This window comes from Lampetra planeri, chromosome 22 (genome assembly GCF_965212315.1).
Source record: "Lampetra planeri chromosome 22, kcLamPlan1.2.h2, whole genome shotgun sequence".
NCBI classification, from domain to species: domain Eukaryota; kingdom Metazoa; phylum Chordata; class Hyperoartia; order Petromyzontiformes; family Petromyzontidae; genus Lampetra; species Lampetra planeri.
In genome coordinates this window covers 1,168,024-1,194,218 of record NC_136128.1, presented here as the reverse complement: position 1 = coordinate 1,194,218, position 26,195 = coordinate 1,168,024, and the positions used below count along the sequence as shown (strand labels likewise).

Sequence of the window (26,195 nt, the reverse complement as noted above, 5' to 3'; positions counted from 1 at the left end):
AAGCAGGACGGGTCCCTGCGATTCTGCGTTGATTTCCGTCGCCTGAATAAGATCTCTGTGGCTGACGCGTATCCGCTCCCCAGGATGGATGAGTCCCTCGATGCATTGTCTGGTGCGCGATATTTTTCGACTCTTGATTTGTTATCGGGGTTTTGGCAGTTGCCGCTCGACGAAGAGTCGAAACCTAAGACAGCATTTCGGACTCCAGGGGGGCTGTTCCAGTTTAACCGGTTACCCATGGGGCTTCACTCCTCTCCAGCGACGTTTCAGCGACTTATGGAGCTGGTTTTGTCGGGCTTGCAGTGGGATACATGCTTGATTTATATGGACGATGTCATTGTTTTCAGTAAAACGTTTGAGGAACACCTCCGGCGATTGAGAGGGGTGTTCTTGCGAATGCGATCGGCTAAGTTGAAATTTAAACCGGCCAAATGTCACCTCCTTCGTAGGTCCGTTAGATACTTGGGTCACATTGTCGATTCTTCGGGGATCTCCACCGATCCCGCGAAGACGGATTGTGACGGTTCGTGGCCGACACCTACGTCCGTTTCCGACGTGCGTAGTTTCATCGGGTTTGCTTCTTATTATCGGCGGTTCGTTGAGCACTTCGCCACTATTGCAAAACCCTTGCACGCTCTAACGGCGAAGGGAGTGAAGTTCAAATGGGGACCGGAGGAGGAGGCCGCGTTTCGCTCCCTCCGGGACGCCTTGGTGGGTGCCCCACCCTTGTGTTATCCCGATTTTGCCAGTCCCTTTTTGCTGGACACGGATGCTAGCAACACGGGCATTGGGGGGGTGCTATCCCAAGTCGTTGGGGGTGTCGAAAGAGTTGTCGCCTACGGTAGTAGGGTGTTGTCTCCGGCGGAGCAGCGCTACTGTGTCACCCGTCGCGAGCTGCTTGCCATTGTTTTTTTTGTGCAGCAGTTTAGGCCATATCTTTATGGTCGTCACTTTACAGTCCGAACGGACCACGCGGCGCTACAGTATTCATTGAGGGTCGCCCAGCCCTCGGGCCAGTTGTCGCGTTGGTTGGAAGTCCTCCAGGACTATCAGTTTACGACTACGTACCGTAAGGGGTTGCGACACACGAATGCCGATTGCTTGTCGCGGTTGTTGCCTTGTGATGAATGCGCGTGTTTGTCGGGATCGGCGCGCTGTAAACCGACGCTTGCGGGGGAGATGGGGGCACTGGCTGCGACAGCGGGCGCACCGATCGGGGATGATTCCACTGCCTCTCAGGGTCGGGACTCGCTGCTCTCGCTGTCGCTCAGCGAATGGGGCCGCCTCCAGATGGCGGACAGCTCGCTGCTAGCATTGCGCCGCAAGGTTGGGGGTCCCGAGGGGGACCAGGAGCGTACCGGCTCCTATGTACTTGAGCGGGGCGTGTTATTGAAATGGGACAGTTTGTCCCGGCGGAACGCACTCGTGGTGCCTTCCGCTGTGAGGGGGAGGGTTGTCTTGGCGGCACACGAACGCCTCTTGCACTTGGGAGTTAACAAGACGCTTGCCCTGCTTCAGCGTGACTATTACTGGCCGGGAATGGGAAGTGATGTGGTGCATATTCTGAAGGGGTGCGTTGAGTGCGCCAGGCGTAAACCACCGGCCGTGGCAGCTAATCCACCGCTGCAATCTATTCAGGTCTCGCGTACCAACGAGCTCGTTGCACTCGATATTTTGGGGCCCTTCCCAGTCACGCCGAGAGGGAATAAATATTTGTTAGTGGGGGTCGAATACTTTACCCGATGGCCTATGGCGTGGCCTCTCGCTAACCAGTCGGCGGCGGCTGTGACGGATGCCTTCGTCCAGGGCTATGTCCTGGACAAGGGGGCTCCCGAACGCCTGCTGACCGACCAAGGTAAAAAATTTTCGAGTAAATTGTTGCAAGAGGTGTGCGATCTGTTGGGTACCAAGAAGGTGCGTACCTCCCCGTACCACCCGCAGACTGACGGGATGGTGGAGAGACTCCACAAAACCTTGACTTCCATGCTGTGCCAGCAGGTGTGCGAGGCACATGTAGATGATTGGGACCTGCAGGTCCCGGGAGTCCTTGCCGCGTATAGAATGGCCCCCCATGCAGCTACGGGGTTTTCCCCATTCTATTTGATGTACGGTCGGGAAGCTGACCCGCCAATAGAAACGCAACTTGGCCTGTCCGCTCCACGAACTAATTCTAATTTGGCAGAACATATTAAGTTTAATATTCACAAGCTGACAGAGGCGAGGGAGGCCGCGCGGCTTAATTCGCGGGCTCGCCAAATTGCTAATGAACGGTTGCGGGCACGGAAGGTGTCCATGCACGAATGGAAACCAGGTGACAGGGCCTGGCTGCATTGCCCTCAGGCACCCTTGGCTACGTCGCCTAAATTGTTGAGACCGTGGAGGGGACCCGTGGAGGTCGTGCGCGTTGCACGGCCCCAGTGCGTTCAGATAAAGTGGGGAAAGCGCCGGTGGTACGTTCACCCCTCCCGACTGAAACCGTTCTCGCCTCCATATGGCCTCCCCTTGTGTCGTGATGGCCGGGCGTGTGACGTGACCGGCGACCCAGAGGGGGAAATGTCTCTGCCTGATCCACACGTATTTTCGCCTGATCTGCTCCCAGGTGTCTCGGAACTGACAGCTGCCGATCACCGGCGGCCGGATCTCCGCGGCGGGGCCGGCCCTTTCAGGCCCGTTCCGCGCCGTCTGGAGCAGCCGGAACCGCCGGACGGTCGTCAGTGTCCCGCCCCATACGATGGACCAGCCAGACGGACTCGCGCCAGGTCGTGCTACTTTGCATGACCTGCCTCGTGAGGAGTCGGGGCAGTTGGAGCGCCTCGTCACTGCGTGTAGTCGCAGGGACATGGGGCGCGTTCGTTTCGAATTTGCTCGTATCGTGTTATTGTTGACTTTTCGGGTTCATTGTCAATCTGTACATAGTTATTCTTGTTGTTGTTGGTGTTGTGTTATGTTACGGGGCACACTCGGGGGGTTACGGGGTTTTTTTTTTTATGTTGGTTGTCGTTTTATCGTCGCGGTTGGTTGTTGTTAGCAGCCGGGCCGGCTGCGAGCTATGTGGGAGGGGGTGATGTAGTGGTGATACGCGCTGGGTGTATATGTCGTGTGCCAGCGCGTATGTACGGGTGTGTGTGTGGTGACGCGCGCTGACGGGGAGGAGCAGGCGTCAGTGCGCGGGTGGGGGTAGTGCTGCGGATTGGCTGTGTGCCGGTGACGCGCCCAGAGGGAGTGATCGGGTAGCAGCGCGGTGTGATTGGTCGGGGAGTGGAAACACGCGCTGAGCGGAACCGGATCGTAGGGATAGCGCGTGGGGATTGGGTAACTGAGGAGCGGTGCCGACGTTGAGGTCCGCATCCGCTCCGTCTCCCGGGAAGAAGGGGTATATAAGGTGATGCACAGAGGAGCAGGGGGGGAAGTGGAACCATCTAAGAATGAAGACGAAGGTGCAGAGATAGAGCCCGGAGAGGAGAGTAATGGAGAGTAGAGGAGAGTAAGGTATAAGTGTGTAGCCAGCGAGAGAGAACGGTCTACACGAGCTGAGTAATGTATAGTGTGTAGCCAGCGAGAGAGAACGGTCTACACGAGCTGAGTAATGTATAGTGTGTAGCCAGCGAGAGAGAACGGTCTACACGAGCTGAGTAATGTATAGTGTGTAGCCAGCGAGAGAGAACGGTCTACACGAGCTGAGTAATGTATAGTGTGTAGCCAGCGAGAGAGAACGGTCTACACGAGCCGAGTATGCATACGGTGTAGCCAGCGAGAGAGGAAGGTCTACACGAGCCGAGTATGCATATGGTGTAGCCAGAGAGAGAGATGCAAAGTCTACACGAGGCGAGTGGAGAGTGTAGCAGAGGCGCAGAGTCTACACGAGGCGAGAGAGGAGTGTAGCCGAGGCGCGGAGTCTACACGAGGCACAGAGAGCCGGCAGCACAGAATCCAGAGTCAAGAGAAGCGCATTGTGAAGAAGAGAGGCCACGCGTTGTATTGTTACGAGTCAAGATTTAATAAAAGAAGTGTGTTCCCGTCAAGGAGTTTCCTGCCGTCATTTTCCAATACTTCACCTGTATATTTGGAGTTTGTATTTTTTTTTCTCCGGTTTTCTCTCTCCACATTTAGAAACATGCTATGAATTTCACCGTGATAAGCCACTTCGTTGAGCCATACATTATGGCCAGGTCGCTTCTGAAAAAGAGCTATACTGTATAGGTTAGTGCAATTTACACTCCTGATCCAGTGCGACAGAGCAGGGAATCCCAGGAATATAAATACAAAGCGGCCTAATGCTTGATTACATTGTCGGCGTAACAGTAGACCTGTGGGTGGAATATCAAGTTGTCAGGCGCTCTGAGCCACTGCCTGCTCCTGGTGGCTTGCAGTCAGTCGTGTGTAGGGGGCCAACGCGACTCAACTTTGATGGCGATCGTCAGCTTCGGCACGTGTGACCACCCTGGTGCCTGGCTCAGCTGGGTGCTGACCCCTCTGCACCGATGGCAATGTGACTCACCTTGCCAGAGGCCGCCCGCCCCCTGCTTCAAGACATCTGTGACCATAAGAGGTTTTTTTGGGTTAGAGCGCATAAATTGTGGGTTTATTCTCCAACACAGCAGTGAACTGAATTAGTAAGTTATTGACATGCTCTATTTACGTAACAACCCTTACTAATTGGCTATGTCGGGTGGGGGAGAGTTTATTGACACATTTAAATATTTCCATTATCTAAAGTTCTAAACAAAAAACAACTATTATGGATAATATTGGTCGCGAAAGCCTATGTTATAAACTGCATCTGTCACCTTCCCCTGTGGAGTTCACAGCCATCGTGCACTCAGGCCCCTTTGTGCACGAGCCTTGCCCCTGCACCCTGGGCCTGTTCGGCTCCTGCTGCATTCAGGCAGCTCGTGTTCTTCAGAGCGAGGATCCCCAAGGACCACCGACTGGAACTTGGTGAACCGTTGCTGTGATGCACACCTTGCCATTTAGGATGAGGAATTCCCCACTGACACTCAACAAAGTTGCTTATTGCGGTTTTGGTGATCGGAAAGAGAGGTTTCTTGCAGCTGAGCTTGGTCTCCGTGTTTCGTCCAGGATGAGCGCTGGAAAGACCGTGCGAGTGGATGTAGCGGTATAGAATGGGGAGACCAACACCTCCCTTGCAGTGGCCTTAAGAGAAAAAAAATCTTATTTGAGGCAATGGCCCTTCTTCATAGCACATAAAGGCCAGAGGGACAAAAAAAAACAGTTGGAGTCTGCACTTGACACCAAGAAGGCAAAATGAAAAAAAAAAGTTCCTACTTGTTAACAAAGTCACATGTATTGTCTCTTGCTGGAATGTCACCATTTCTCATACCACTCCTTTCTTCATAGTTTTATTTGTGGTCTCAGCTCGTTTCCTGTTTGCTTGTCACTTTCGCGATTCGTAATGACCCCCCTCTACACCAGGGGCTGTCAGTGCAAACACACTGACCATGCATTTACTAGCAACGTCAATATCGTCGGCTAAACGAGCAGGTTCTGTTGGTATGCCTGACGTTACCGATGAGCTTCAATATGAAAAAAAGCAGTGCAGGCTTTAAACATGCAATGACTGAATTTCGATTTCAAGCTTTCGTGACTGCATGGATTCATATTCTTGGTTCTTTCGGTAAAGTCACGTATAAGGGAAAAAATAAAATAATAAAAAATAAAACATAATACAATTCTCACGACGTTTCGGCCACAAAGCAAGCACCCGTCCTTGCGTTGTGGCCGAAACGTCGTGAGAATTTTATCTTATTATGTTTTCTTTTTATTATTTTATTATTTCCCTTCTACGTGACTTTACCGAAAGAACCAAGGATATGAATATTCAATGACTGGATCATAAAACAGAACAACAAATATTAAGGGACTTTATTTACAAGTAAAAAGAAAGGAAAGTGTTTATCCATTATATTTACAGGTAATACACACACGGGCTCGCCATCACAAGAGATCATTCATCAAAACACCATTTAATGTATATGCACTATTTTCCATCTAAATGCACACGCATAGATATACTTGTACAATGAAATTAACATTGCACTTTATCAACAAATCTATTCCCGGAATTGACATCTGCAGAACGATCAACTCACTAAGCAGTGATGCATTGCTATTCAACCTCCAGGCCAATACTGAACTTTCACGAAGTGTCCTTTTTTAATAACTCGCATTTCACCTGTGCTAACTACCACAGGATGTTGCCTTCAATATTCTTCTGTCTTTGCCCACACCATTTTAATCGCATTCGACTCAAACTCGCCGCAGGCACTCGGCCCTCTCGGGCCGGGAGGCACCTCCCCCACCACCCGGCACCACTGCATGACCCCACCACTGCTTCCACAGTTTCACGTGGACCGACTGTTAACATCTACACAGTCATGGGCAGGGAAAGATCTCACCAAGAAGAGGCTTCTCCAACCGCACAGTGATTCCATCTCCAGACGTTTAGACCACCAATCACGAGACCTTTAATCCCTGCCTGTCCACGCGTCATATCTTCCTGGGATTAATGCGCATGCTGTCCTCTTTTTCCAACCATATTTTGGCGAATGTCAGAACAGGCAAAACATTACGGCGTATAGACTTCACTAAACAAATGAAATTAAAGATTATAGTTAAGGAAAGATGATTATAATTGTTCAAATGTTAAGTCTACATTCCAAGCGACATTGGCAATGTGTTTAACATCTTTGTCACAACAAAACCAACACGTGCCCCTGAGATGTTTTCCTGACAACATCCCAGACACGCTGTTCCATCCACAGCAAGATGAGTGGCCCAAGGCCATTTTACCACTGAAATGCCCTAGTAACTTGTTCAGTTCCCCAGCCCAGACGCGCCACCCCATCCACAGCAGGAACCCACAACCCGCCCGCTGATGCTGGCCTCGTAGAACTGAATAGGCCGCTGGGGTATCGGTAAAATGGCCTTGGGCAACTCATCTCGCATCATAGGGGCTACCCACTACTGCTGGGTGGCCAGAGGCGGGCAGGGGGAGGGGATTTATAAACTTGACCTTTGTTTTGGATGTCGCGCTGCGAGAACTAATCCAAGTGGTGACCCCTAGCGTGCTGACCATTACACTGAGACAGCATATTGAGCTCATGAATCCATGTTAAAATAATAAGAATAATCCACAGAAAGATGTATGGCAGGATCCCACCGTTCAAACGACAATAGGGTGGAGGTGAAATATCACACCGAGCTAGGGTCTGCTATGTGATAGAGCCTGGGTTTGCAGCTCATGAAGGCCCCAAGTGCTGCTGGGTAGCCAGGCATTAGAGGCAGCTCGCTCGCCTGCGGAGTGTGGGGAGACCGCTCCACCGCCGACACAAAGCTGCTCCGATGCACACACACGACACACACAACCCATATACGACACATACACACAATATACACACATGACACCATACAACACAGACACACACGGCACACACAAATCACACACATGCTCATTTGGTATCACAAGTCTCCGACTGATGTTGCTGTGTGAAGTCGCAGTCATGCACCTGTGCAGTGACATCAACATGAGCCATCACGCACGCTATTTGTTGGTATTATCATTGAGCTCGTTTCGCCAGGACTGAATCTCTTTCTGGAGGCTCCTGCCAAGTTTTAGCAGTAGGAAAGGTGATGTTCCTGCTGTGTGTAATCTCAATGAGTAATTTGGCCGTAATTTTTCATCATTGGGATGTTTCACCAGCATCGGTTAAATTCCGCGTGGTTTTTATTTTAACTAAGAAAATGAACGACCTTGCTGGTAGCGTATAACATTTAACTTAAAGTATCAGCTCTCTCATATCCTTTTCATTGCCCCAGCTCTCAATGTCAATACAAATACAGACTATCTGCTGATGCATGTACTCAGAACAATAACTTAATTCTGCATTGGCTAGCCATTGAACAAGGACGGTCACCAATCACACACTTTCAGATGCGCTTCTGTGGCCGTCTGGAATGCTCTTCCTTCGGATATTAGGAAGCCACTGGAGCTTTGCACTTTAAAATTATCTCAATTGAAAAGTATTTATTTAGAACTGCTTTTTTTGTATAGTTTGTTGTCCTTTCCCCGCACCACCGATTATCACAGTTGGCTACGTACGGTGCAAAAGAAGTCTAACATACACACATACTGTAATACATTGGGATATTTGTCCAATTCATTTTTGAAAAGTTTACATAAATGATGAATACACTGCAATACAACTCAATATACAAGTCGCTTTAAAAAATGTACACTTATATGGGACTATCCTTTTTAATGTTATCATGTAACATGATAACAAATGTATGTTAACAGTTTCCAAAAGTCAGAGTCTCCACTTGTTCGCCATCATTGTCAACACTTGCCTGGAATCTTCTCCAGGTGGTCTCTATAGAGTCCTGAGGCACATTTATTGTGGTATTGTTGCAAATTCTCAGAAGTGTTAAAATTGTTTTGAAGCACCCTGTATAAGCATGACATTCACACAGTGAAACAGAGTGCAATGCTGACGCGGCCTCACCAGAACATTTCCGTGAGCTCCGCCCTGTACGCGGCCACCAGCAGTGGCAGCCCAAGGTAGACTGGAGCCAGATAAGGAAACATTGGCTGCAAATACAGAAGCCGCAGGTTCAATTACGAATTATGCCAGGCAATTCAGATCCATTTACGGGTAAAGCAGGCAGCGCCGTCCAGCAGCGTGTGGGACTTGCTCCTCATTTAGCGACAAACAGGACCAGCAAACTCCTTTGGTGGCGGACCTCATCGATCACACTCGGGCGGCTTTGATACCATTTTCCACGATACAATATTACATTTCACGACGTGGCGATTATTGCAATATCAGTTCCCCATCACTTTGTGATGTACGTCCAGCACAAATAGAGATGACTTAAAATAGATATTGGGTGCACAAAAGAGAAAGATCCCCCGTATAGCCTTAACAGATTATTGGAACAAGTGCTGCTAGCGAGCACCTATGAAGGCCGACATGGCACACGAGGGGATGGGTGGCCAACACCACGCCCGGCCGCCTTTGTCTCCCGAGTGGCGATGTTTACACACCGCACCAGGTACTCATTTGAGGCTGAGTCGACCTCGGGGAGGCCCAAGACCGGTTCAAATATTCGTCACTGGTGGCCCGGTTTGTAGCCCAGCACATTAACCGTGACACTACCGCTCCCCACACACACCGACACACAGTCAATAAAACATTCAGATTGGATCTTCTGCTCAAACCAACATAGAGGCATTGGTGCTCATCTCCTATTTACAGCCCTGCGCCAGTGGTGGAAATTCCATATTCCTATGGAGAGGCCAGACAAAACATGTTCCCTTCACCAACCCGCACTGACCAGCATGGTGAAGTACGGTCAACCTTCCACCATGACCGACGCACCCAAATTATGGCCGTCCCCAGAAGCTTTGGATCCACCAACCATGGGGTGTCTGTGCGAGTCTGCGGGCCTCTGTGCGAGTCCGTGGGTCTCTGAGCGAGTCCGCCGGTCTCCAAGGGAGAATGTCGGACTCTGTGCCAGTCTGTGGGGTATATGTGTTAGTTTATGGGTCTCAGTGCGGCATTAGTTGGAATGGAGATGGAACATGTGGGGCTAAGGCTCGCTGGGATGAACAGGACACCTTCTGGGTTTGGCCCTCACTGCTTAAAACACGTGGACTCTGTCGAATCCAACTTTATGTAAAGCAGTATATAGCTGAACTTAGCGACGTGTGGACATCGGTTCAAAGGGCCTTGCGTACCAGAGCATACTGTTCCAACACCGCTGTGAGACAGAGTCCCGCAGCATATGATGTGAGTCCCGTGTAGAAGTAAACGCGACTATTCCTCTCAATGCTGTTCGGAGTTGAGAAAGACATGTTATGCACATCCGGGTAACACTGCTTTTATAAAAGAGTAAACAGAGTCAAGGTGGTGATGTGTAATGCATACGAGATGCAACAATGTCATTGAAGCAAGACCTTCGATTGAAGATACTTAAGCAATTCATGTAACAACTTTGTTACCTCAATGACTAAGCGTAAGCCCTTGGAAAATAATGCAAAGTAGCCACAGATAAAGCCAACTAGTTTGAGAGTAGTAGATAAGAGAACATGATCTTTATCAACGTATTAGTGGGCGATGGTGGCTATGCACGTGGCCTGTAATCCAGCACTGTGGAGGCAGCGAGGTTCGGTGGATTACCATACAAATGTCGTGAAACGCCATTCCCGTGGGCATCCAGGAAGTGCCATACCCTGCTCTCGCCAGGAGAATGAGTAACAACAAAGTGTGGACTCAACCTGTTTCAACTGTATGTTGCCCCCTAGCACGTTTCCGCCCACATGCAGAAATGCTGAAGAATTGGCTGGAAATATTTTAATATATAGAGGACTGCAGAGCTTGGGCAATTGTTGGTGCTGACTCACTGCGTGAATGACTTCCCGATTATTTGTGGTTCCTCAGGGATTGTGAGAGATGCAATTTGCATGAACGACGACGCGATTATAACAAACAAAAACATTATTACGAATCCGGTGACCGAGTTTGATTCTCGGCCACAGGCGGCGAGTGATATCTGAAACGGTCATGAGATCTCCCTCCACCAACCCATGCTGAACAACCTGTTAAAGTATGGTCAAACAACTCACACAGCCCACAGTGTGGGGAGGCTCTAATCCAGCAGTGGAGTGATTAATTATCCACTGGCAGAAACATGGCGACACGTTTCAATATCATAATCAATGAAAATCCCTACAAAGGTTAGTCGATTTAACACGCAGGCTTTCGCAACCAATATTATTCATAATTAAGGTTTTTTGGGTTACATGGAATAAATATAATTACCAGCGAAACATCGTAATCAAATGGTAAATGTTGTGGGTTTACTCTCCAACACACTGGTGTCTTAAAGTAGGAATCAATTGGCACGTTTTGTTTACGTGACAAACCTTACTAATTGGCTGTTTCGAGTGATGGTGGTTAACGACAAATATTTACGTGATCCAACCCAAAAAAACCCTTTATTTTAGATAATCCCTAACTTGCTTGATCCTTCTTCTTGGTTCTTTCGGTAAAGTCACGTAGAAGGGAAGTAATAAAATAATAAATAAAAACCATAATAAAATAATTCTCACGACGTTTCGGCCACAACGCAAGCATCCGTCCTCAGGTGAAGAATGAAACACCACCAAGTTTGGAGCGTATATTTAAGCTGGGTTGGAGGGGGGAAGAAGAGCGCCTTGACAAAAGAATTTGCCTATGGAGGAAGGGCCAGGGCTAGTGTGGGAAGGGTTTGATCTGTGAAGTGGTGGAGCTGACTAGTAAGAGTCATCCCATCGATAGGATGAACACATGTTTAAGGAAACACAAGCCCGGAGAGGGCTCGGTAGCTCAGAGGTCAGAGTGCTGAGCTGCTGACACTGTGATCCTCGGTTAAAATCCTGAAATTAAACTTGCTTCTCAAGCGCAGTTAGTTTGTGGTCTCAAACTAGTCACCTACTACTACACAAAGTAACCGAAACATGTGAATGTGGTTCACACATCTAATTTGGCTAAATTCTAGCTCTGAGAATTAAAACATCACGTGATGGGACGTCCCTCCCTTATTGTTCAGCGAATGAGACAGTGCTGCCCTCTACTGTGTGGAGCAGAGGTCACTGTAAGGGATCTCCGATGGAGCTTAGTGATATCTGCTTCCACGGGCTGTTCTCCAACACTAAGGGATGCACTTTTGTGAGAGATCTGAATTTATTCTCCATCTCAACAGATGACGCGAATTGCATGATCAGGATTAATATTGGGGGTAAATACGAAACAAAGAAAAAAAATACCAGCATTGTGTCCTAATTTACAAGTTTGTGTAACGGTGGCTTATTCATGTTTTACTTCATTGTGTTAGAAAGAAGATAATACTTCATTGTTCAATGCACAAACATTGCCTCCTAAATGTATAAAGCAACATGTGGAATGAGGCGATCAAATTTATATTGAGTGAAAATTAACCTTACCTTATGTCAAATTTCAGCAAAAATGCTATGAATATCCCTGTACAATGGGAGAGAGCCATGGGCATGCTTTTGTTATTCATGCTGCATTCAGCTTCACAACCAGAAAAACACAAGAGAAACATTTAAGAGGTACGTTTTACTGCTGATATTTTCTGAGGACTTTTTTATGCTATGCATCTGTTGCTCTAACTATGCAGGCACGTGTAACAGCATTCACTCGTCCATAAGAGGATTTTTGGGTTACATGGCATAAATATAATTACCAGTGAAACTTCATACTCGAATGATAAATGTTGTGGGTTTATTCTCCAACACACCGGTGTGTTAAAGTCAGATGGTGGCGGGTATAACGACACATTTATATTTACGTGATCTAACCCAAATAAACCTCCGTTATGGATATTGGTCGCGAAAGCCTACGTGTTAAACTCAGCATTCACTAAACAAGTTACATAGACTGTTTTAAATAAAAAAAAAATGAAAGCTGTGAAATGAATAGCGCTGGTGGATAGCCTCACCCGGAATGACGACAGTGTCCAGTGGCACTACCACGAACGGCGACACGTCCACGCCATCTCCGAATAATGCTTTGGGGAAAACCACTGCGGGCAACAGTTTGGACCGAGCCAGCGAGTGAGCGAGCGCGTCATCGAGCGATTTCACCCGTACAACATCATCGCACACGCCGGGGTACGCGAAACAACATCGATGTGCTCAACCTGTGAGCACCGATCTTGGAGAGACACGGCCGAATGCACCCTTTGGAAATGTTAGTAAGACGACGAGCAGCATCACATGGGTCTCTGGACAGTGGCATAGCTATTGAGCGTGCGGGTGGTGCAACTGCACTGGGGGGGGGGGGTCTCGCAGGCCCGGGGGGACCAGGCGCCAGCCTACAGGCGGAGGGCCCCATTTAATTCTATCTACCAGGGCCCATACCAACCACGCAAGGCCACCAGGTTTAGGGACTATGGTGAGTGATGTGCCTGTAAAGTACGTTATGCCTGCCCAGTCGCTCCTATCACTTCAAGGGCCTATTTACAATTGCTCGACACGCACGTTGTCTTGTGACTATTTCAGAGGGCTAAGGAGTCTACGTGGTAATGTGTGGCCCAACCAAATATATGTGAGAATCCTATTCGAATGACAGCAAGGTAAATTTCCCCACACACGGTGCAACATAACACTGTAGCTTAAATAAATATAACTACGGTTGCTTGAGATGGCAAATGAAACAAAGATCTGTTCAGAAGCGTAACTTGCTGACTGTGCGTGCTCTACTTACGGGCGATCGGAATGTTCCCTTCAAGTCCACTCAGTTCCTGACACTGCCATAAAAAAAACACAACGGCGTTTCACCATCTCTAACGAGAACCTCAAAGGTTCATCACGTCTCAACCTTCAAGAGAGCTTTCAGCTAATTTTTCTTTATTTAACAAAACCACCACTCTCACGAATGTAATAAAATCACGTATTTGTTGTGTGTATTCAGCTCGGTCACTGCTGCTGCTGGTCAGCAGCGGCGCATACCGCGCATCGTTCCGGTCTCACTTCCGTTAACGCTTCCAACCTTGAGCATGATTGTGTGAAGTGGTTGTTCAGTCTCGCCTCGTTTGACGATTCCTTTCAGCTGCAATTAAGGTTATTCGTTAATTACGGTAGGCAGTGTTTAAATTACTATGTTGATGAGCAGAGAAGTGTTATAAAATATCGGTTGTTGCGCAGTGAAGGTGCCATAAAGCGCTCGTGTGTTTTGGTTCAGCCGTAGTTCGTTTTGCGTGGTCGCACGGAGTGGCAAAGGTTTGTCCTTCCTCCACACATTGGGCAAGGAATCCTTGCACCACAAATTCCCTTCCACTGATACGATCCACTGCCCTTTTCGTTTTTACCATCCCGGTAACTATCGCTATTTTATTTTTTTACTTTTCAACAATTTGAGATGAAGAATCCACTCGGATCTCTCACAGAGCATTGAGACACTTCTGCTAGAAAATGACCCATGGAAGCAGATATCACAGAGCTACTTTGAACCGAGATCTGCACTGCAAGTGACCCCAGCTCCATGACTGCCATATGACAGTCATGCTCATCTCATGATAGTCAAACATACATTTTTATTCCCAGAGTTACATTATAGTCAAATTGCTGACTGCGCGTGCTCTACTCACAGACAACGGCCAAAACCTGGATTCTAACCAATGATCTCAGCAATGCTCGGCGGCCGAGGAGAATGGAGTAATCATCCCCAGGCTTACCCACGTGATGTCATGTAGACAGAGACATGCGAAGAGTAGGCACGCCGCAGGGAGGGAGCACAGCGGCAGCAACTCCACCCCGCGCAGCGCCAGGGACACAGTCAGGACATCGCCCGCGGCCCAGTGCTGGGTCACACGCAGCACGCGCGGCACGCTCACTGCCTCATCGTCACACCAGGGCCGAGGCTACCGCCTGCACGGACGTGTGCAGCCCTCTCAATCCACTGCCGGATGAGGGCTTTTCCAACACTTTGTGTCGGTTGTGGACTTTATTTGGACATACTTCACCATGCTGGCCAGTGCGCGTTGGTGAAGGTTGGGGAGCGTAAACCTGGGGGCATGGAAGTACAGTACAACAATGAATGTTGCTTCACCGGCTTCTACTGCCCTCCACGTAGCCCCACTAGCGCTATATGACAACCTGTTTCTGCGTAGGGGTTGCCAATCCATGCATTGTCCAGGCTAAAACCTGCTTCGCTTCCGAGTGATTTGGTCATCGGTGATGGAGCCAGGTAAGGTAGACTAAATATACGAGATGTGATCGTGTTCTAATATATATCTTGTATTCGGTTAGGTTAAGGCACCCGTGCAAACGAGATGTTCCATCTCACGGGCACTCCGGGTAAAATATAATCCATTCATGCCAACAACAACAATCGGTGAACATCTACGGCCAAAAGAGAAAGCTTGCTTCTAGATTTGAAGCTTTCGTGACTGCAATGATTCATATTCTTAGGTTTTTTTTCGGTAAAGTCACGTAGGTAAAAACATTAAAAAGTAAAATAAAATACAAATAAAAATCACGACGTTTCGGAGGCAACACAAGCTTCCGTCTTCAGGTGGTACCGTCACAGCCACGACAGCTGTATCAAGTAAATGAGAGATTGCAGGAGTTACCACTGCGTTTATATAATGGTTGGAGAAGGTGGTGGGGCAAGGGCCGCATACTTATTATTAATATGGTAAGGTGAGGTTTGAGACTAAGAATAGACTGCATAACAAAGGCTGAGCCTTTGTTATGGAGAGGTGCGGTTTGTGACTCAACCTGTAACAAGAAGACCACCACTAAACATGGTTAAACAGTAATGGTTGTCTGTCAAATAAGATTGGCAAATAAGTGTAGTTACATCTTTTTTGCATGGTTAATCACATCTTTCCAATGATTAATCAGTTTGTAACCGTCATCACGGTTGAAATTATGTCTGTGTTTGTATATTTGTATGGCTTCGTGTACAAACCTTTGATGGTAGCCAGGAGGTTTGCAGAGAACCTTGGTCTCGGAAAATACAATTTCATGAGAGCCCACCGAGTTGTAGCAATGATCGGCAACGGCCGAAGAATCAGTTCTGCCGTGTTTCAGATCTGACTTGTGCTCGCGGACACGATCAGAAACATGACGTTTCGTTTCTCCAATGTAGCAATCACCACAAATGCAACTCAATTTGTAGACTACAGGATACTGTAAGTCAGGAACGACATCCTTCACAGATGGAATCAAATCACGGATTTTATGCACTGTACTGAATCGGACTTGGATCTTATGTTTGTTTAGAATTTTTGAGATCTTTTCGGTCACGCCTGCTATGTATGGCAACGTGATAGTTTTGGTCGGAGTTTCATGTGGCTGTTTCTGTATGGTGGGAGAGACAGCTTGGCGGATAGTGCGGTCAGAGTATCCGTTCATCCTGAGGGCCCGATGTACATGTCTTAATTCACCGGCCAGGTGGTGTTGGTCAGCAATGCCATGGGCTCTGTGGTATAGCGTTTTGATGAGATAATTATTTTGAGATGGGTGGTGGTGGGAATCCGGTTTCAAGTAGGAATCTGTGTGGGTGGCTTTCCTGTAGACAGAATGTCCCAAGGATCCGTCAGGCCTCCTCTCAAACAGAATATCCAAGAATGGTAGTTTACCGTCTTTCTCCACTTCCATGGTGAATCTGATGGATGGGTGTCTAGAATTGATGTGGTCCAAGAAGTGGTTCAATGCTGGGAGGCCATGTGGCCAGATGACGAAAGTGTCGTCCACATACCTCGTCCACAAGGAAGGACGCAGGGTGGCTGTCTGGATGGCGTCTGATTCAAACTTTTCCATGAACATGTTGGCTATAACTGGTGACAAGGGGGAGCCCATAGGGGTACCCTCATTCTGTTTGTAGAAGGTGCCTCAGGATGAACGGATACTCTGACCGCACTATCCGCCAAGCTGTCTCTCCCACCATACAGAAACAGCCACATGAAACTCCGACCAAAACTATCACGTTGCCATACATAGCAGGCGTGACCAAAAAGATCTCCAAAATTCTAAACAAACATAAGATCCAAGTCCGATTCAGTACAGTGCATAAAATCCGTGATTTGATTCCATCTGTGAAGGATGTCGTTCCTGACTTACAGTATCCTGGAGTCTACAAATTGAGTTGCATTTGTGGTGATTGCTACATTGGAGAAACGAAACGTTATGTTTCTGATCGTGTCCGCGAGCACAAGTCAGATCTGAAACACGGCAGAACTGATTCTTCGGCCGTTGCCGATCATTGCTACAACTCGGTGGGCTCTCATGAAATTGTATTTTCCGAGACCAAGGTTCTCTGCAAACCTCCTGGCTACCATCAAAGGTTTGTACACGAAGCCATACAAATATACAAACACAGACATAATTTCAACCGTGATGACGGTTACAAACTGAGTAATCATTGGAAAGATGTGATTAACCATGCAAAAAAGATGTAACTACACTTATTTGCCAATCTTATTTGACAGACAACCATTACTGTTTAACCATGTTTAGTGGTGGTCTTCTTGTTACAGGTTGAGTCACAAACCGCACCTCTCCATAACAAAGGCTCAGCCTTTGTTATGCAGTCTATTCTTAGTCTCAAACCTCACCTTACCATATTAATAATAAGTATGCGGCCCTTGCCCCACCACCTTCTCCAACCATTATATAAACGCAGTGGTAACTCCTGCAATCTCTCATTTATTTGATACAGCTGTCGTGGCTGTGACGGTACCACCTGAAGACGGAAGCTTGTGTTGCCTCCGAAACGTCGTGATTTTTATTTTTATTTTATTTTACTTTTTAATGTTTTTACCTACGTGACTTTACCGAAAAAACCTAAGAAAAAGAAGGCTTGCTCTTGAGCGAGTGGAGTTAGGTGCCGCGGGGCCGGGCGCAGCACCTTGGTGACGAAGTAGCACAGGCCCACAGACAGGCTCGCTGCCAAGCTCAGCAGGTCTCTCCGGTCAAACCTCATGCTCCATATCTCTGGAGGGCGACATAAAACCCGGCAAGAGGTTGTCACAGACTGAGTGCACGCCCACGTATACGGACAGCTTACATTTGCCCGGGTCTTCATCGCAAGATGGACGTTCGGTCTCAGTGGCCTCTCGCCTGATTCTTAAGACGATGAATGAACGAGGTTGGTGGATTGCAAATAATCTGCAGCAGCTATGGGAGGGGTGTACAATCGTTTGCTTACCGAGGGCCAAAGGGGGCTCTCCAATACCCGCCAGCGGGAAAACATGCATTAACGCGCCCCTCACCATTAACCGCGTCTGCTACATTCGCAGTTCCGTAATCATAGCCACATTCTCATCGAAGGGACTGCAAACATCACGAGAGAAGGATGTAATGAGGCTACATTTATTTACCAGTAGCTCACCTCTCCTTGCCGTCCCTAAGCCTTGGTTAAGCGTCACCTGGTACCACGTATTGGGGAACCCTTCGGGAAGCATCGCGAGTGCAGTCGGCCTAAACAATCGTGTGAGAGGAGAACATTGTCGCATCTTGTCAAAGTGACACTGATCGTCCATCATATTCATATTGTACACCTTCAAAATTAACCACTCGGCTGTACTAGCGGATTCATAGTTGTGGGTTTCACGTTGAATGCGCTTGCCATTGCAAAAAGTGCAACTTCGTAGTTCTATCTCTCGATGTCCTTTTTTTATGTTGCACGCAACGTGAACATTAAACCACAAAAATAATGTGTAAGTATGGATTCTGTAACGCTTTCCAACGTGCTTGTCCTCGGACGTATTGAATTTGCAGTACAGAAGCATATGGCCAGCTGTCATGGAAAAACGCGTCCGCAACTTTGCAAAAAGTCCATCATCCTTTGGATTTCGCATTAAAATGCCCGAAAAAGCGTTTTAGTAATGTGGCTGGTATTTAATGGCACAATTCCCGAATACTAACAAAACTACAGCACCAAAGTGTTGTTCGTATTGGATAATATCTGAGCCACCTGGCCACCTCACTCCTGTGTCAAAATATTATGATTGCGGTCACGGGAAACCCACCGTATGGAGTACAGGAAGGCCACAGTGCCCAGAACGAGGGAGTAGACAGCCAGCACCTCCGACAGCACGTCGTGAGGACACATCTGCAACAGCCGAAGATAAACGTAGAACGTTTTTACTCTATTTGGTGATGCTGCTGCTGCTTCATTGGCAGTGGTGCAGAAGTACAAGAGAAAAACATGAAAATGCGAAACGTCAATAACACTGTGGGCTTAAAAGGAAAGGGCCACTTTGCAGGTAATGGCACTTATTCATAGCACGTAAAGAGAGACAATATGAAGCATAGCCATTTCCCAAAACGTCACCTATTATATATGTTTCTTGTGAAGGCCAGAGTGTTATTGACAAGATTTAAGACGTCATCCTCTGGACAGTCCAGGAAAATCTATGATTGTGTTGTCATGTTCTCATATCTGCACTCCTCGCTCTCACTAACCGACACTGAACAGCGTGGTGAAGTACGGTAAAATAACCGGCAGTGGTGGCTACGCACGTGGCCTGTAATCCAGCACTGTGGAGGCAGCGAGGGGTGGTGGATCACACAAACGCTGCGAAACTCCTTCCCATGCGCAATGAGGTGTCCATACCCTGGCTTGTCAGGAAAAGCAGTACAGCAACATTCTCCATCTGTATAGACTGCACCTGTTTCATCTGTATAGAATACAGTGTTGCTCCCTCACTCAGATGTATGCGTTTTTTTCTGGGTATTCTGATTTCCTCCCACATGTAAACACTCATGAATTGGCCAATAACACCTTAATATATAGAGGACTATAGAGCTGAGGCAATTGTTGGCACTGACTCATCACGTTGCTGCCTCCCCGCTTGTCTGTGGCTCCTGCTCTCATCTCTAAGTCGTTCTCCCTCTTCGAGAGAGAGTGAACTCTGAGCCAGTGGCAGCCCGTCAAAATTCTAAGTGATTATTCTTCCCCCAGCAGGGGACTGACACAAAGACTGCACGTGCATGTCCAGTGAGGGAAAAAAGTATTTGATCCCCTGCTGATTTTGTACGTTTGCCCACTGACAAAGAAATAATCAGTCTATAATTTTAATTGTAGGTTTATTTGAACAGTGAGAGATAGAATAACAACAACAAAAATCCAGAAAAACGCATTTAAAAAACGTTATAAATTGATTTGCATTTTAATGAGGGAAATAAGTATTTGACCCCTCCGAAAAACATGACTTACTACTTTGTGGCAAAACCCTTGTTGGCAATCACAGAGGTCAGACGTTTCTTGTAGTTGGCCACCAGGTTTGCACACATCTCAGGAGGGATGTTGTCCCACTCCTCTTTGCAGATCTTCTCCAAGTCATTAAGGTTTCGAGGCTGACATTTGACAACTTGAACCTTCAGCTCCCTCCACAGATTTTCTATAGGATTAAGGTCTGGAGACTGGCTAGGCCACTCCAGGACCTTAATGTGCTTCTTCTTGAGCCACTCCTTTGATGCCTTGGCTGTGTGTTTTGGGTCATTGTCATGCTGGAATACCCATCCACGACCCAATTTCAATGCACTGGCTGAGGGAAGGAGGTTCTCACCCAAGATTTGACAGTACATGGTCCCGTCCATCGTCCCTTTGATGTGGTGAAGTTGTTCTGTCCCCTTAGCAGAAAAACACCCCCAAAGCATAATGTTTCCACCTCCATGTTTGACAGTGGGGATGGTGTTCTTGGGGTCAAAGGCAGCATTCCTCCTCCTCCAAACACGGCGAGTTGAGTTGATGCCAAAGAGCTCCATTTTGGTCTCATCTGACCACAACACTTTCACCCAGTTGTCCTCTGAATCATTCAGATATTCATTGGCAAACTTCATACGGGCATGTATATGTGCTTTCTTGAGCAGGGGGACCTTGCGGGCGCTGCAGGATTTCAGTCCTTCACGGCGTAGTGTGTTACCAACTGTTTTCTTGGTGACTATGGTCCCAGCTGCCTTGAGATCATTGACAAGATCCTCCCGTGTAGTTCTGGGCTGATTCCTCACCGTTCTCATGATCATTGCAACTCCACGAGGTTAGATCTTGCATCGAGCCCCAGGCCGAGGGAGATTGACAGTTCTTTTGTGTTTCTTCAATTTGCGAATAATCGCACCAACTGTTGTCACCTTCTCACTAAGCTGCTTGGCGATGGTCTTGTAGCCCATTCCAGCATTGTGTAGGTCTACAATCTTGTCCCTGACATCCTTGGAGAGTTATTTGGTCTTGGCCATGGTGGAGAGTTTGGAATCTGATTGATTGATTGTTTCTGTGAACAGGTGTCTTTTATACAGGTAACAAGCTGAGATTAGGAGCACTCCCTTTAAGAGTGTGCTCCTAATCTCAGCTCGTTACCTGTATAAAAGACACCTGGGAACTAGAAATCTTTCTGATTGAGAGGGGGTCAAATACGTATTTTCCTCATTAAAATGCAAATCAATTTATAACATTTTTGACATGCGTTTTTCTGGATTTTGTTGTTGTTATTCTGTCTCTCACTGTTCATATAAACCTACCATTACAATTATAGACTGATCATTTCTTTGTCAGTGGGCAAACGTACAAAATCAGCAGGGGCTCAAATACTTTTTTCCCTCACTGTAGGTGGACACGGTAGCGGGAAGTGAGCGAGGAGGCGTTTACCCGGTAGAGAAAGTGCAGGGCGAGCAGGGCCACGCCGCTGCACAGAGGCGCACGTGCTGCGAGCCACCCGTGCGCAGGTTCCTCGACCGCGCACGCTGCCTGCGTTCTCACGCAGAGGTGAATGCGCCGGGTCGTTACAAACAGCAGAGTTCGAATCGAGGCAGCCGCCTGTGATTAAACCGGGTTCTCAAGTGTAGTGAGATGATGGTCTCAGTGCGGTCACCAACGACTGCACAAAAAACCACGACGTTGAAGTTGGTTCCGTACTGAATTCGACCAATTTTACAACTCTAAGAATTAGAATGATCAGCTTGACTGTCACGTGACAAACATTATTCTCGTATGGTAGGGCGGGTGTGTAAGAGATTTACTTGAAGGGACCTCACAAGTAGTTCTATGGTATCCACTTCTGTGGGGCCTTCTCTAACATTACGGGTTGAGCTGTTCTGCGAGAGATTCGAATGGACATGACACCCATCGGCTGTGGTGCCACTCAGCCCCTTAGGAAGCTGGACTAGGGTCCAGCACACATTGAGCACATTGGAATAAGTTGCCTCATAGGGTTCACTGGGAATGCCCGATGTTGAACTGGTTAAGAAACATCAAATATATTTCATGCTGAAGCGTTTTGTGATGTTGTGCAACCACCTCTACATTCCATCCATGGGATCTGAGCGATACACAGAACATCACCTCGTTTCACCTCATCATCATCTCAAACACGACTCTTCACTTATTTTATACAGTCTTTCATGACCAATATTAGAAGTCATAATTCATTATTTTTGGGTTACACGCCCGAGTTAAAGTGGCTTGTTCACCGATACCCTTCGCCACCCGACAGAGCCAATCAAATCAAGTTGTCATGTGGGCAATATGCCGCGTGATTTGGTTTTAACGAAAGCAAAGTTCTAACCATTGTAAACAAAATTTCTCTGGAGATTAACTCCAGCATCATCAGGCGTTAACCCCAGCTCTGCTCTCGCGAGAAGAGAGCTGCTGTGAGTGAAACGTCGAATAAAATGGTCAAAATTAGACCTTACAACATCCGCTTTGCTGGAGAAAACATATTTGCCTACTTGACAAATTCAGTTGATGGGCTCTTTCGGGTGACGGTGGGTAATTGAGTTTGTTTTATCTGTCACATGGATGATCGCGTTCAGCCAGTTGCCCCGCTATATTATTGCCGTGAGCAGAGCAACAGAACCGAAGACAAACACGTTAATATTCTAGAGGAGTACAGGGTCCTAATTATGTTTAATTAATAACTAATTATAAATCACGACTCCTCACCTAACCTGCTTCACCTGGTCTCACATGGAGCTCTCACACGACTCCTCACCTCCACTCACCTGCCTCACCTGGTCTCACGTGAACCTCTCACACGACTCCTCACCTCCACTCACCTGCCTCACCTGGTCTCACGTGAACCTCTCACACGACTCCTCACCTTGACTCACCTCCACTCACCTGCCTCACCTGGTCTCACGTGAACCCCTCTCACGACTCCTCACCTCCACTCACCTGCCTCACCTGGTCTCACGTGAACCCCTCACACGACTCCTCACCTCCACTCACCTGCCTCACCTGGTCTCACCTGGTCTCACGTGAACCCCTCTCACGACTCCTCACCTCCACTCACCTGCCTCACCTGGTCTCACCTGGTCTCACGTGAACCCCTCACACGACTCCTCACCTCCACTCACCTGCCTCACCTGGTCTCACGTGAACCCCTCTCACGACTCCTCACCTCCACTCACCTGCCTCACCTGGTCTCACGTGAACCCCTCACACGACTCCTCACCTCCACTCACCTGCCTCACCTGGTCTCACCTGGTCTCACGTGAACCCCTCACACGACTCCTCACCTCCACTCACCTGCCTCACCTGGTCTCACGTGAACCCCTCTCACGACTCCTCACCTCCACTCACCTGCCTCACCTGGTCTCACGTGAACCTCTCACACGACTCCTCACCTTGACTCACCTCCACTCACCTGCCTCACCTGGTCTCACGTGAACCCCTCACACAACCCCTCACCTCCACTCACCTGCCTCACCTGGTCTCACACGACTCCTCACCTCCACTCACCTGCCTCACCTGGTCTCACACGACTCCTCACCTCCACTCACCTGCCTCACCTGGTCTCACGTGAACGTCTCACGCGACTCCTCACCTCCACTCACCTGCTTCACCTGGTCTCACACGACTCCTCACCTCCACTCACCTGCTTCACCTGGTCTCACGTGAACGTCTCACGCGACTCCTCACCTCCACTCACCTGCCTCACATGGTCTCTCACGACTCCTCACCTCCACTCACCTGCCTCACCTGGTCTCACACGACTCCTCACCTCCACTCACCTGCTTCACCTGGTCTCACGTGAACGTCTCACGCGACTCCTCACCTACACTCACCTGCTTCACCTGGTCTCACACGACTCCTCACCTCCACTCACCTGCTTCACCTCGTCTCACGTGAACGTCTCACACGACTCCTCACCTCCACTCACCTGCCTCACCTGGTCTCACGTGAACCTCTCACGCGACTCCTCACCTCCACTCACCTGCCTCACCTGGTCTCACACGACTCCTCACCTCCACTCACCTGCTTCACCTGGTCTCACATGAACGTCTCACGCGACTCCTCACCTACACTCACATGCCTCACCTGGTCTCACACGACTCCTCACCTCCACTCACCTGCTTCACCTGGTCTCACGTGAACGTCTCACACGACTCCTCACCTCCACTCACCTGCTTCACCTGGTCTCACGTGAACCTCTCACGCGACTCCTCACCTCCACTCACCTGTTTCACCTGGTCTCACACGACTCCTCACCTTCACTCACCTGCTTCACCTGGTCTCACGCGACTCCTCACCTCCACTCACCTGCTTCACCTGGTCTCGCCGTGCCGCCCTCCTTGCCCCGCACACCACGGGCAGCAGAGAGAGCACGGAGAGCGCCACGCGGCTCGCCATGGCCCCAGCCGGAACGAGACGTATCCAGAGATGTATCAGGGAGATATCGCAGGGCACGGATCGTGAAGATTCATCAGCTGCATCAGAGAGATGGAGACTATTGGATGTATCAGGAGATTATGAGGGGATGTGTCAGGAGATGCACCACGACATGTACCAGGGATACGTATCAGCTGCATCAGGGTATTCGCCGGGAGGTTGTATCACGAAATGTATCGGGGAGATTATTACGAGATCAGACTAATCCGGAGGCGTCCCTGGGTGATGCATCAGCTGTATCAGAGAGATAATGGGATCGATCAGACCAGGAGATGTATCGCGAGAAGCATCAGGGAAATGTCTAAGATGTATCAGGGATTATGAGATTATCAGATGCTTGATGGGATGTACCAGGAGATGTATCGCGAGTTCTAGGAGTGAGATGAGCGCGTGAGTGCGCTGCCCCGCGTCTGCACGCCCGTGCTGTCTGCCGGAGCAGCTGGGGTTGAGCGTGGAGATGGTGGCGACGGTGGTGGCGATGAACGCGGCGTCATTTGCCGAAGGATGCCAATGACGTGATTAATTAATCAGCCAGTGACAAGCCACCGCTGGAGGGATTCCTCCGCAAGCCGCCGTCGCCATGTCTCGCCCTGCCGCGATGCGACGATGATGACGACGACGATCCACGCAGCACCCTCGCACCGATTGATCTCACCGCTCCATCTCCTCGGTGGACGGGCCCACACACGTGTCATGCATGCGTCACCCTCCCTGCGCTCGCCGTGCCAAGCGTGGCGAGCGGGGGGATGAGGGTGAGGAGCGGGAGCGGGAGGAGGAGAAGGGGGAGGGGCAGGAGGAGGAGGAGGGGCAGGAGGAGGAGGGGGAGGAGTGGAGGGGGAGGAGTGGAGGGGGAGGAGTGGAGGGGGAGGAGTGGAGGGGGAGGAGTGGAGGGGGAGGAGTGGAGGGGGAGGAGTGGAGGGGGAGGAGTGGAGGGGGAGTGGAGGAGGAGGGGGAGGGTTTGGTCTGAGATCGCCCGGGACGCCCCTCGACAGCAGAGGGCGCCGCGCTGACGTCACCTCCCCCGCGTTCATCATTCCGACACAGCCCGGCCCTTGCTCTATTCACTGCTGGATGAGGCTCCGTCACACTCCAGCATGATGGTCATTGCGGCTTGCTGACGCTGCGTGTTGGGGGTTGGGTTCGGGTGCGCGTACCCAGAATAGTTTTTCGATATCGCGCGCCAATGATGTGAGCCGTGGCTGGAAATCCAAATTTGGGATGCAAGTGCGCTAACCGCTGCGCCACCGCTCCACCCTGAAGCTCTGAATGGTGAAGTTGAGCGGCTCTCAACACGACGCAAATTCTCTTCGTGTTGTGTCCAATCGGTTGTGTCAAACTAGGACTCCAGATCGAACAGAGGGAGGGTCCTGGCCTATTATCATTGGGCAGTTCATCAGCATTGGTTCCATCAAGCCCTGCCGAGACGAGCAGTGCTTGCCCAGAATGCTGCTGAGATGCACTCACAGAAGACCCGGTGGTGGCTGATGGGATGTGTAAAAAAACACTTTGACCAACTCGACATAATCTGCCTTAAAAGGTGACGTTTCGGGCAATGGCCCTTCTTCATAGCACGTAAATCGTGTCCGTGTGTGTGTTTTATTATTAGACCTGTGAAGGAGACTGAGCTAATTGCTACATTAACTAAATACACTCACCACATCTGTCAACAACATTGTGTGGCCTTAACACGAAGAAGGCCCACGCCAATGTCCGTTGCCCAAAACGTCGCCTCTAAGATTGATGTCGGGCACATCGTGTTATTGACGAGGCTAAGCAGGCTGGAGCCTGGTTGGCAGAGTTGTTGTTGCTGTTGACTGTGCTTGTGCACCACTGCAAGTGAACGCAGCAGCTGATGAGGATTCGCGTGCTAAGCGCCATCCCTCACGTGGCAGGGATTGGTGGACTTGTGGTGCAATTGCACACCGGTCAACCCCTTACATCAGGCATGTCCAAAGTCCGGCCCGCGGGCCAATCAAGGCCCGCGGTCAGATTTTA

General features: G+C 49.1%; 1 protein-coding gene across 3 annotated transcripts; it reads right to left on the bottom strand.

Moving 5' to 3' along the window:
- Nucleotides 1-5,868: 5,868 nt before the first annotated feature.
- On the bottom strand, nucleotides 5,869-24,959 carry LOC144724920 (signal peptide peptidase-like). 3 transcript variants are annotated; one of them, XM_078604224.1, is made up of 14 exons: nucleotides 24,856-24,959; nucleotides 24,072-24,238; nucleotides 21,180-21,278; nucleotides 18,562-18,644; nucleotides 17,922-18,010; nucleotides 17,439-17,524; nucleotides 14,260-14,385; nucleotides 13,575-13,634; nucleotides 13,290-13,332; nucleotides 12,523-12,606; nucleotides 12,005-12,041; nucleotides 9,758-9,851; nucleotides 8,523-8,608; nucleotides 5,869-7,354 (listed from the first exon to the last, which is right to left on the bottom strand). In XM_078604224.1, exons 1-14 carry the CDS (start codon nucleotides 24,893-24,895, stop codon nucleotides 7,213-7,215), a joined length of 1,236 nt encoding a protein of 411 aa, XP_078460350.1. In that variant the 5' UTR covers nucleotides 24,896-24,959; the 3' UTR covers nucleotides 5,869-7,212. The 3 variants fall into 3 exon arrangements, with proteins under 3 accessions (XP_078460350.1, XP_078460351.1, XP_078460352.1); XM_078604225.1 differs by lacking the exon at nucleotides 13,575-13,634; XM_078604226.1 differs by having other exon boundaries at nucleotides 24,072-24,958.
- Nucleotides 24,960-26,195: the final 1,236 nt, after the last annotated feature.

Coding starts and splice junctions, on each gene's coding strand:
- LOC144724920 (XM_078604224.1), bottom strand. CDS start 24,895: ATGACACGTGTGTGGGCCCGTCCACCGAGGAGATGGAGCG. Junction 12,042..12,522: donor GGACACTGTCGTCATTCCGG/GTGAGGCTATCC, acceptor CCCATTGTACAG/GGATATTCATAGCATTTTTG. Junction 7,355..8,522: donor GAGCTCACGGAAATGTTCTG/GTGAGGCCGCGT, acceptor GCATCGGAGCAG/CTTTGTGTCGGCGGTGGAGC.